General features: G+C 42.2%; 1 protein-coding gene across 5 annotated transcripts in view; it reads right to left on the reverse strand.

Annotated features, from left to right (window-relative positions):
* Nucleotides 1–1,174: 1,174 nt before the first annotated feature.
* The window catches only part of LOC139583361 (lethal(3)malignant brain tumor-like protein 4), a 151,697-nt gene continuing 140,126 nt past the window's right edge, over nucleotides 1,175–12,745 (reverse strand). For 4 of the 5 annotated variants that reach the window (XM_071414349.1, XM_071414348.1, XM_071414347.1 and 1 more), the window contains exons 19-20: nucleotides 3,838–3,900; nucleotides 1,175–3,004 (exon numbers count right to left, since the gene is read on the reverse strand). In XM_071414349.1, coding sequence (XP_071270450.1) covers nucleotides 2,849–3,004; nucleotides 3,838–3,900 — 219 coding nt within the window. In that variant the 3' untranslated portion in view covers nucleotides 1,175–2,848. The remainder of the gene's footprint in view (nucleotides 3,005–3,837; nucleotides 3,901–12,745) is intronic. The other variant, XM_071414350.1, reaches the window with a different exon arrangement.

Below are 12,745 nucleotides of genomic sequence, written 5' to 3' on the forward strand. Positions count from 1 at the left end.
CTATCCTCCTGATTCCCGCTTACACGCAAAACCTAAAGCAGGAAGTACCAGTGACTCGCTCAATACATCATGCCGGAAACTCTAGACCCACTCCAATTCACATACCGCCCCAACAGATCCACAGATGACGCAATCTCAATCACACTCCACACTGCCCTTTCCCACCTGGACAAAAGGAACACCGATGTGAGAATGCTGCTCATTGACTACAGCTCAGCGTTCAACACCATAGTGCCCTCAAAGCTCATCACTAAGCTAAGGACCCTGGGACTGAACACCTCCCTCTGCAACTGGATCCTGGACTTCCTGATGGGTCCCAGGTGGTGAGGGTAGGCAGCAACACATCCGCTACGCTGACCCTCAACATGTGGACCCATCTGGGGTGCGTGCTTAATCCCCTCCTGTACTCTCTGTTCACCCACAACTGCATGGTCACATGACTCCAACACCGTGATTAAGTTTGCCGACTTGCCTAAACAATAGTTTGTTAACAAGAAATTTGTGGAGTCATTGAAAAACGAGTAGTAATGACTCCAACCTAAGTGTATGTAAACTTCTGACTTCAACTGTACATACTGTATTACCTCATACCCCTGCACATTGACTTGGTACTGGTACTCTTTGCATATAGCATCATTATTGTATTTGTAATACTATTTCCTTTTTTATTTCGCAAATATTTGTCTTACTTTCTAACTCTGCATTGTTAGGAATGGGCTCATAAGTAAGCATTTCACTGTAAAATCTACGCCTGTTGTATTCGGTGCATGTGACCAATAACATTTGATTTGATCAGTAGTGGTTCATTGTCAGTCTGGTTGTGCAGCAGTGGACGACTCATTTGCTGTCAGAACTGAACGTGTCACACCACACAGGACTGCCAGTATCCAAATCAATTGTCGACTCCGTCCACCAGAACACGCTGCTGTGCAAATCAAATAGAAAGTGCTATTTTGAAGACCACTATCTGCAGATGAATAACTCCCGGCCACAGTCAATTTATTTCCATTTCAGTACATAACAATAATGTCAAAGGGGGACTTTGAAAGTTAGAATTCAGTTTTGGCTTGAGGCTTTGCACTGCGCTAGTCCCCCAAAAATCTTCAAATAACGCTAAATTAGCTTGAGAAGAAAAAGTTGCAGTTTGACTTGGAATAAAAACAGAGACGACGGGGCCTTTGCACTGTTTATTTGGGTTGTGAAATCATGTAATATGAATCCATCGAGTTGTACAAAGTGTTAATTCAGTGTAAGAAACGGGGTATACAAACATGTACAGCCCATATTCACGGTTAAATTAGTTGTCATTTTCATAGATAAGGGAGCGTTATATGAAGGTAGATATCACCCAAAATAGATTGTGAGTCTCCTAAATATGTTTTGGTGGGTATCTACCTCCATATTGGAGGTTGTACCAAAATGTAGCGGTATTTTCCATGCACTAAAACAGCAGTCTTGCACGTTACAGCAGTAAGAAAGACAAGCAGCATCAGAATAAAATATACGTTTCTGTATGCTCAACATTTTGGGATAGAGAGAAAGTCCCTATAGGGAAAAAAAGCAGAAAGTACAGTGAAAAGTTTCTTCATATTCCTGAAGTTTCAATGGAGTTTGGTTGCATTTTAGTAGCAACATGTATATGAAGACTAGAGAGCAAATGATAGAGCATTTGTTTCAACATATAGCTTAAATTCCAAGTTATAGCAAAATATAAGATTAAACTCTTAATTGTGCAGAAGAGCAAGTATGCTGTTCTTCGATAATAAGAAAACACCTTCAACCTATTGTGACTGTGAGAAAACTTACCCCCAATGGTAAAAACTAAAAAGACAATATTGGTCCTGGTCTACCCGAATGGAGCAAAAGGTTAATAAAGACAAACATACATGTTAACTGACTCTAGAGTTGCAGTTTCCACAAAAAGTAAGTCGAAGATATCTCAACTAACAGAAATTATACTTATTTAGATTATCTTCAGCTCAAAACTATCCCATGGTTTTACATTTTCCTTAAACGTCAGTTATTTTTCATTCTTCTAAATGTGCAAATAAAATAATATTAATATTATCAAATTAAATAAATTCTGAATTTAAAATTTAAACAAAAACCCTTTTGGCATTTTCAAAAACAATTTGCTCATATATAATATATTAATTTCCTTCAACTATGCAAACACCTAGATATTTTTCACAATAAATATAGGTGAGTCCATATAAGTACTGTAACATATCATAATTAACATTCATACAAAACAGAAACAAAATGTCCGACACGTTAACAGTATGCATCTCAGTTTGAGTCGGTAGACAGAGATCGTAAACTGGTAACAGAGGTCAACTGTGATGTAGACTGTTTGTATTCGGAATACACGTAGCACCATGATGACCCAGAAAAAGCACAGGTTTGTCATGGCTTTATACTGTTGGTGGTGATTGTCACATCTTTAAGGGAAAGTAAAGAAGGGAGAAGTTACAGCGTAAAAGACATAGAAAACTGTGCTGTATACCTGGAAATGCGGGTTTTGTTGAGTTTACCTTCATGACACCTACGTTTGAGATTTAAAGGCAGATTTGGAGGCTGTGTCCAAGAGAGACACACACACACACACACACACACACACACACACACACACACACACACACACACACACACACACACAGTAACCTGAAAGTCCATAGGTCTGGACAGATCATGTATCGACTTTAGTTTAAGTCCTTGAACTCAAGTGCCTGTAGGCCAAAGAGAAGGAGCAGGGGTAAGGGGGTTGGGTTTGGAATGAATCGACACAGTAAATCTATGTGTTTGACAGACACATAAGATGGGTCTGGTGGGTGTGGCTTCCGATGCTTCATGTGTTGGCGTTGCCGGCTGCCGATTGGTTGTCCTCAGCGTGCTTGAACATCAAGATAGAGTTGTAGATCTTGAGGGCAGGGCCGAGTTTTACACTCATGATCTTGACGATGTCGCGCTGGGTCAGCAGCAACAAGGCCTTCCCGTCGATTTGCTGTTGGAAGACAACCAATCAGATTACAGCATGTGTCAACAGCTGATGTGCAGTCAATTGAACCCAGTGAGAGAGGTAAAACAATCCCTCCCACTCTCTAAGGGCTACAGATGGCCCTATGTTATATGTCACTATATAGAGTATGAGCAAATTGACCAGTGGACACTATTCATACAATTCCTATTTAATTTATGAAATGGTAATCAAGTACTTATCAGTTGGATCAGATTGTGATGTCTTGTTCAACGACTAGACATGCCAGTCACAAAACATTTTTTAAATTTGAGACTTACAATTAGCGCATTCATCTTAAGATAACACATTACATCGAGTACATTTTTCCTCAAAGTATTTATCAGCAAAGACAGTACTAGGGTGGGGGGGTTAGGGGGGCGCCGTGAGAGTTATTTACAATAACTCTTCAAAGAGGTAGGGTTTCACAACTGTGGAGCCTCAACTGGGATTGCTGAAAAAGGGATTTCAACTACCAAGAGACCAGTGACAAATACTGTAGTCAGATTAGCTGAGGCAAATCAAATATGGCTGTGCTCGGGAATGCTAATCACTACCGCTATTAGCTTCCAATTAATTGCTTTGGATTCCAGTGATGTCTCCTTACGTCAGTATAATTCTCAACGCAAACTAACCCTGACCAAACATAGGGGAGGGGAATCCATTCTTCTGGGTGTTTTGTTGCAGACAACTATAATGGCAAAGGCTACTCCGCACATGTCTCCCCTCATTTACTTAGCCTTACGGAGGAAGACAAGCCTTAAAACTCTTAGTTGACTCCAGACTGGGAGACTAGAGGACCAGATGTTGTGTCCTCTTACCTCCTCTTTGAACTGATTGGCTTGTTCATCGCAGCCGGGGAGAGAGTGGATGAAGTCAGCCACCTGGACAAAGACAAGCAGAGGACAGACAGGTTAGCGTCTGGGAGACCGTCTCAATGGCAAGTACAGTTGAAGTCGGAAGTTTACATACACTTAGGTTGGAGTCATTAAAAATTGTTTTTCATCCACTCCACAAATTTCTTGTTAACAAACTATAGTTTTGACAAGTCTGTTAGGACATCTACTTTGTGCATGACACAAGTCATTTTTACAAACAATTGTTTACAGACAGATTATTTCACTAATAATTCACTGGATCACAATTCCAGTGGGTCAGAAGTTTACATACACTAAGTAGACTGTGCCTTTAAACAGCTTGGAAAATTCCAGAAAATGATGTCATGGCTTTAGAAGCTTCTGATAGGCTAATTGACATCATTTGAGTCAATTGGAGGTGTACCTGTGGATGTATTTCAAGGCCTACCTTCAAACTGAGTGCCTCTGCTTGACATCGTGGGGAAATCAAAAGAAAAGAGCCAAGACCTCAGAAAAAACATTGTAGACCTCAAGTCTGGTTCAACCTTGGGAGCAATTTCCAAACGCCTGAAGGTACCACGTTCATCTGTACAAACAATAGTACGCAAGTATAAACACCATGGGACCACACAGCCATCATACCGCTCAGGAAGGAGACGCGTTCTGTCTCCTAGAGATTAACGTACTTTGGTGCGAAAAGTGCAAATCAATCCCAGAACAGCAAAGGACATGGTGAAGATATCAGCTTTGAGATATCAGCAGATGTAAGAAGGGCTATATAAATACATTTGAAGATGCTGGAGGAAACGGGTACAAAAGTATCTATATCCACAGCAAAACGAGTCCTGTATCGACATAACCTGAAAGGCCGCTCAGCAAGGAAGAAGCCACTGCTCCAAAACCACCATAAAAAAGACAGACTACGGTTTGCAACTGCACATGGGGACAAAGATCGTACTTTTTGGAGAAATGTCCTCTGGTCTGATGAAACAAAAATTGAACGGTTTGGCCATAATGACCATTGTTATGTTTGGAGGAAAAAGGGGGATGCTTGCCAGAGGAAGAACACCATCCCAACCGTGAAGCACGGGGGTGGCAGCATCATGTTGTAGGGGCGCTTTTCTGCACGAGGCACTGGTGCACTTCACAAAATAGATGGCATCATGAAATTATGTGGATATATTGAAGCAACATCTCAAGACATCAGTCAGGAAGTTAAAGCTTGGTCGCAAATGAGTCTTCAAAATGGACAATGACCCCAAGCATACTTCCAAAGTTGTGGCAAAATGGCTTAAGGACAACAAAGTCAAGGTATTGGATTGGCCATCACAAAGCCCCGACCTCAATCCTATAGAAAATTTGTGGGCAGAACTGAAAAGGCGTGTGCGAGCAAGAAGGCCTACAAACCTGACTCAGTTACACCAGCTCTGTCAGGAGGAATGGACCAAAATTCACCCAACTTATTGTGGGAAGCTTGTGGAAGTCTACCTGAAACATTTGACCCAAGTTAAACAATTTAAAGGCAATGTTACCAAATACTAATTGATTGAATGTGAACTTCTGACCCACTGGGAATGTGATGAAATAAATAAAAGCTGAAATAAATCTCTCTCTCTACTATTATTCTGACATTTCACATTCTTAAAATAAAGTGGTCATCCTAACTGACATAAGACAGGGAATTTTTACGAGGATTAAATGTCAGGAATTGTGAAATACTGAGTTTAAATGTATTTGGCTAAGGTGTATGTAAACTTCTGACTTTAACTGTATCTTGTGTAATTACCATAGTAACACTTTGCTTAAACTCTCCCAGTCATAAGGCCAACATAACATAACAAGTCATGACTGATCATGACATATGCTATGTCATTCCTATGGAATTGTTATTTAGGCCTCAAGATGAAGGGTTTCAGTAAAGAAAATCAGAGAGTGTTGACAGAAAAACAACATGACATCAGTGAGTGATGTGTGAAGCTACAGCCCGTCTCACTATCGCCAGTCAGAACAACAAATCATGTTGATATTGAGAAACCGGTTGCCTGTGGGCACTGACATTTCCTGACGCTCTAAAGAAGCTAGTGATAATGCTATTCCAGCGATACTAAAAGAAGGCGTAAAAAGAAACCAAAATACTAACAATTTAAGGTGAACTAGACACAAAACGATGGGATAGCTTTCAATCCATATCCAGTACCTCCTTTGAGTTCTATTGAACCGTTTGAGCTACAGGTGAGGAAAGAGCAAACCAAGTGAAGAAACAAACTTTTTGGAGAAAAGCTTCCAATAATAGCCTGGGTTAGCTGGGGTTCTAGTGGGCCTGACTGCAGCTGGTCCTGGGATAACGCCCAGGTAATTCAGGGAGGTCAGAGAGAGCCAGAAGCTGCTATATGATGGATATCAACTGCTTTACAACAGGGCACTATCTGCTGGGAGCCATTGACGGAAGAAAATAGACTATAGAAAGCCAATAGGCCTGCCAAAACCGTGTCAAATGATGCTTTTAAAAAATGTAATGAAAGGGATGGCGGGGCGTAAAGTGCTACAGTGAAAATGCTAGTGAAAATTACTTAAATTAATTATCCCAAAAAATAACAAGGTAACTCTTCCTCTGTCAGTTTCTTCTTACCATAATGAAAACATGGAAATTAGCCATCAAGCTAAATAACCAGACACCAAGAAATCATCCAGCTAATTCACTGACAACAGAGTTATAATTAGCCTTTAAGTGGGGTTAGCGGTAGCCTTGAGGTTAGAGAGACAGACCAGTAACCAGAAGGTTGCCGGTTCAAATCCCTGGGATGACTGACTGCAAGGTGATAATTTCTGTGCAAATGGATATGTTTCAAATCTTATTAGTTGTATGTACAGGATACACACTGTTTAACAAAATGCTTACTTGCAGGTTCCTTCTCGACAATGATAAAACAAGAAATAAAGAAGTAATGTATTGAGCATGGCCCCAGCGGATAAAACAAAAGCCACACATTGGAGACAACACTCGCTGCATTCGTGCTACATGAGGGTGTGCTAAACAGCTGAGCTATAGGACTGATTATGAAACAGCAGTTTGGTCAAGTCTCAGACCCTTCAGACCTCACCCTGCTAACACACCTAAATAATACCTCCCAAAATCTATTACCTCAATGTGCATCACTGGCCAGTACAAAAATAAACACAGATGTCCCTCTCCACTCAGACCCAGGCCCTGTTCTTAAAATGGATCCTTCCTGCCTTGAAGTAATCACCTATCTGACATGACTGGAAGGAAGAGTGCGTTTCAAGAGAATCTGAACAAGGCCACAGTGGCTAGAAAGCACAGCAATTGAATGTCAGTGTTCATAGATGTCAATGGAGCTAGAGGATGCTGTCGCTACAGGTTATGAGTCTGTGGAGACCAATACGGTGTTTCCAAGAGCTTCCATCTCTGCTATGCAGAATCATGAAAATGCAGCGTCTGTACATGGCTCCTTGAAGGAACTGGCCAGTAGCCTGTACTGGGTTCAAAGACTATTTGTTTTCTTTAAAATAATTTGAGCATTTGATTTAGCCTACCTGGAGTGTCAGATGGGTGGGGTTTGCACGTTTAATTCCATTGGTTAAGCTCAAGCTCAACCAAGCACAGCTTAAGTATCTGAAAGCAAACAGGTACCATTTGAATCCAGGTCCGCCGTGGTAGGTCTATCAAGGCTGAATCATTCTGCTAGCACTAGCTGCAGCGGACTGCCTGATACCTGAGTGACATGTCAAATATCTGGCCTCGACATCAGACAGACAGACAGAGTAATGTCAGTGTGTGTCTACATTACAGTGAGGAGAGACAACTGAACTGCGACATACTGTAGTCCCCAGGTCATGATTAGCTAAATGCTATGTATGAAAGTTCTTTAAAAAAAACAGATCAAGACATATTTCTAGAGTGGATTGGAATTCAAAATCGGGAAATCTAAATTTGTGCTGGAATTATTAATGAATCAAAACAGTTCTCCAGTTTCAAAAGCATCAGCCTGTGAGGATGTTATTACCAATGACAACACTTTACGTACACCATCACCCATTTACTACCAACAATATCAATTTGTAACTTTTGAAAACCTTTCCCAAACAATCATAAATCCTGGTCAACATCCACCCGTCTTGATCCAAGCTTCATCCTAACACACCATACAATTCCTAGTATGTGCTCCAGCGCTACAAATGCAAATGGCTCAGTAAGCGAAGTGTTTTCGTTTGCCATATTGGCATGGTAAACCTCTCCAGCCAGTGTGTGTTAAAGTGTGGCAGGAGTGGTTCGAGCATTAAAAGACTGTTATAGTCCTGGGTGAGAGAGTATCGCTCTTAGACCAGAGCCTTTGCGAGGCTGGTCCCATAGTGAGACTCCCAGCACTACTCCCACGGAGGGTGGCACAAGAGGACATTCTCCTCTCCTCCACATCAGCTGCTGACACCCTCTCTTCTTTCGCCCCTTAGGAAAATATGATGGGCTATAATTGGCCTCGCAGGAGTCCAGGAGTCCAAAGGGGCCTGAAACATTGACCTTTCCGTTTGAAAGCGCCTCTTTTGAAGAACTTTGACTCTCTCTCTCTTTGAGAGAGAGAGAGGGGGGTTGTGGGAGTTGAATGCCAGATGGGTTATAGTCATTGTAGTGTCACTGTAGTGGAATGAGTGAATAGAAATGATCGGGATCAAGAGCTAGCAGGATAATGAACCCCATGAATGAAAGATTCAGCCTGGGTTTCTGGAATCTTAACTACAGTATGTCCAGCTGAATGCTGAAAGGAGATGGGAAATGCACAGGACGTAACATCTTAATAGATATGTATGAGAGGGTTGATGAAGATACAGGAGACACTGATGCTCCAGGACTGTGGCTCAGTAGGTCAAAGTGTGATGCTAACAATGCCAAGACTGTGGGTTCAATTCCCAAAGGGATCACAACATAAAAAATAAAAAATGTATGCACAGTGCTTTGGATGATAGCATTGCACCATGTAATAGCAGGCACTAAAACCAATCAATTAGCTACTGGTTATGTTGGAGAAGTGCTGGCTGATTGGTGATAGTGAAATGTGCCCATTCAGTACTGCTCTTTGCTATCAAGCTATAGAACCTCGGCTAAGGACTTCCTGACTATGAGGGGCATGGGTGAAGTAGGGAAACATCTCTAGGCTGGGGGTTAGTGGGTGTTACACAAGCAGTGCTCCTCTCCCTCTAGTCGATCCCTTTACAGTCCTCCTCTCTTTCTCTCTACTGCAATCTCATGCCTTCCACTCTGCCAAATCCCCACAACTGCCAAGACAAAACTTCCACCTCCGGTAAAACTCGATGACATTCTATCCTCCCCCTCTCTGCAGGTTGCTGTCATAAGACAAGCCTGGGCCATGTTCGGCACAACACGGACCTTTGCAGATTGAAACGTCATGAAAAGCTTACGTGATGCCTTATTCTAGACGTCAGAGGGGTGCGTTTGTTCAACGTAATATATTTATGATTATTTCACATTCACACAGGTAACACAGCTAGCCACCACTCTTCACTGCTTCAGCCCTACTAACCCTACTGCCTTCCCAGGTGACCCCCCTTGCCTCTCATTAGCCAAATCAAACTCTTTGGGAGGACAGTAGCCCAATTACCATTTGTTCATTCAAACTATAACCCTCTTTTGAATTAACATGATTGTTTATTATGAATAATAACGTTCCCAATATATATCTGAATGTCCCACAACACTGTGCGTTTCTGTTGTGTGTTCTGAGATAGTCTTGGTTACCTCTACTGTAGCATCTCTCTCTTCAATCTATGCTGTGAGGGGGCCAGATCTTTCTCTCCTCTTCTATCTTTTTCCTATCTTCCCCTTCCCTCCTCTCTCTCTTTCTTCCCCCTGGTGTGCCTCATTGGTGCCCGCAATAGTTGGAAAATACTCGAACCCGTAACACAGGTGTGTGACCTTCGTTACCGTTGGAGATGCTCAGTGGCGGCAGCGAGGAGCGGAGAAGGTGTGTGTGTAGCGAAAGGGGAATAATCACATTAAGTCCGGTAGCCTCCCTCATCTCATCAATCAACAGAGATGAAGAGAGAGTGCTTAGCAACCGCAGGAGGATCGTGGCGTTGGCCGTATCGCGCACGCCGTTTAGACGGGTACGTAGGCATGTCAATTAATTCTTAAGAGTGGAGCGGCCTCGCTGAGGGATTCTGATATTTCATTTGAGTCTCGTACTCTAACCATCCAAGGATTTCTCTTTTTCTCAAGTGATGGCTGACATTTCAATAGATTTGGACTGATATCAAGTTGGCTTGACAAAGCAGGTTTAAACCACAATACAAAGGGACTAAGAAATGATGCTAGTCTGTTCAATAGAGCAGACTGAGGGAATGGCGAGGACTAACCACATCAATAAAATGATTGAAAACATTATTCATACGCCTACACATTACCATTGCATTTCTACCACTCTCTCCTTTATGCCCACAATGCATCAACTGTAAACAAACAGTCAAATCTCTGAGTCTATTTACCACGAGGCTCTCTGGTTGCTAGTGTCAAAGTTTACGGTCACACCTGGTTGCTATGGTGATGTGCCTTTGTCAAGCTCATGAAGCCTGATATCAACAGTAGAAGAGAAATGACAGGGTGGAAAGGAGACAGACTGTACAGTACTTTACATGAGGACACTGGTTCCCTATAAACTGACAGACAACTGGGTTACACAACAAACTTTCATATAAAGGGAATAAGGTTTTCTATAAGTGAACTAAGGGAAAATAGAATCCTTTACACTGCAGCAAGCCACATGTACAAGGGCCTGTACAAGGGCCTATAAGGACCCATAATGACCTATACAAGATACAATACCAGATGAAGAAACAAACTAAGGTAAGACATTGGCTGAATCTCAAAATCACTCCCTTCCCCTCACCCCTCCATTTGTTTCATTCACGTATGCCTGCGCCATTTGCACAAGTGTCCCAAAGCTGAGGGAGTGACATTTATCAAGGGTGTAGGGCAGGGGTAGACAACCCGGTTCCTGGAGTGCAGCAGGTCCTGCAGGGTTTTGTTCCAACTAGGCACCACACCTGACCAACTGAGCTAATTGATCAGTTCAGTGATGGCCTAAATTCAACACTCCAGGTTGGTTAAATGAAAAACATGAAGTGCCCTCCAGGACCAGGTTGCTCTACACCTGAAGTATGGGATAATTAGACCCTCAGGTAGCCACTTCGACCAAGCCCGCAAGGCTGCAGGCTTCAGAGCGAAGTGTTATCCCGACAAGCACTGCGATATGTCTGGAGTTTGAAACAAAAGAATGGAGAGGCGTGTACAATTAATTATATACCACGTACATTTGTTTATGTCTGATTTCCAGACTTGACAAATGTAACAGATTAAACAACTCCCAAATTAAATGTTTCACTGTTACTGAGGTTTAAATCTTGAAAAACGACAGATGTTCATTTGAATTTCATGCTTGTTTTATTATTTAAAGAGGAACATGAATTGCATCATTGAAGTCAGGAGTGTGTCCCGAAATTGACAGGTTTATTGATCCCCTCGTCACTCTCTGGAAGTCACCATCAGAGTTAGTCAGTAACACATGACAACGGATGTCCCTCCGAGCGAGTTTGTAGGGGCCAGGTGGTGGTTTGTGATTCAACGATCATCAAGCATACGTCAACGGGTCTCTGTGTGTGTGTGTGTGTACTGTATGAGTGTGTGTCACTGCTTCTCTCCACATAATTGCAACTATCGATTCACAGGTGCATGTGTGTATGTACAGTTGAAGTCAGAAGTTTACATACACTTGGGTTGGATTCATTAAAACTAGTTTTTCAACCACTCCACAAATTTCTTGTTAACAAACTATAGTTTTGGCAAGTCGGTTAGGACATCTACTTTGTGCATGACACAAGTAATTTTTCCAAAAATTGTTTGCACACAGATTATTTCACTTATAATTCACTGTATCACAATTCCAGTGGGTCAGAAGTTTACATACACTAAGTTGACTGTGCCTTTAAATAGCTTGGAAAATTCCAGAAAATGATGTCATGGCTTTAGAAGCTTCTGATAGGCTAATTGACATCATTTGAGTCAATTGGAGGTGTACCTGTGGATGTATTTCAAGGCCTACCTTCAAACTCAGTGCCTCTGCTTGACATTGTGGGAAAATCAAAAGAAATCAGCCAAGACCTCAGAAAAAACATTGTAGAACTCCACAAGTCTGGTTCATCCTTGGGAGCAATTTCCAAACGCCTGAAAGTACCACGTTCATCTGTACAAACAATAGTACGCAAGTATTAACACCATGGGACCACGCAGCCATCATACTTCTCAGGAAGGAGACGCGTTCTGTCTCCTAGAGATGAACATACTTTGGTGCGAAAAGTGAAAATCAATCCCAGAACAACAGCAAAGGACCTTGTGAAGCTGCTGGAGGAAACAGGTACAAACGTATCTATATCCACAGTAAAATGAGTCCTATAATCGACAAAACCTGAACGGCCGCTCAGCAAGGAAAAATCCACTGCTCCAAAACCGCCATAAAAAAGCCAGACTACGGTTTGCACATGGGGACACAGATCGTACTTTTTGGAGAAATGTCCTCTGGTCTGATGAAACAAAAATAGAACCGTTTGGCCATAATGACCATCGCTATGTTTGGAGGAAAAGGGGGAGGCTTGCAAGCCGAAGAACACCATCCCAACCGTGAAGCACTGGGGTAGCAGCATCATGTTGAGGGGGTGCTTTGCTGCACGAGGGACTGGTGCACTTCACAAAATAGATGGCATCATGAGGGAGGAAAATTATGTGGATATATTGAAGCATCTCAAGACATCAGTCAGGAAGTTGGTCGCAAATGGGTCTTCCAAATAG

Source organism: Salvelinus alpinus, chromosome 8, assembly GCF_045679555.1.
Source record: "Salvelinus alpinus chromosome 8, SLU_Salpinus.1, whole genome shotgun sequence".
Classification (NCBI taxonomy): Eukaryota; Metazoa; Chordata; class Actinopteri; order Salmoniformes; family Salmonidae; genus Salvelinus; species Salvelinus alpinus.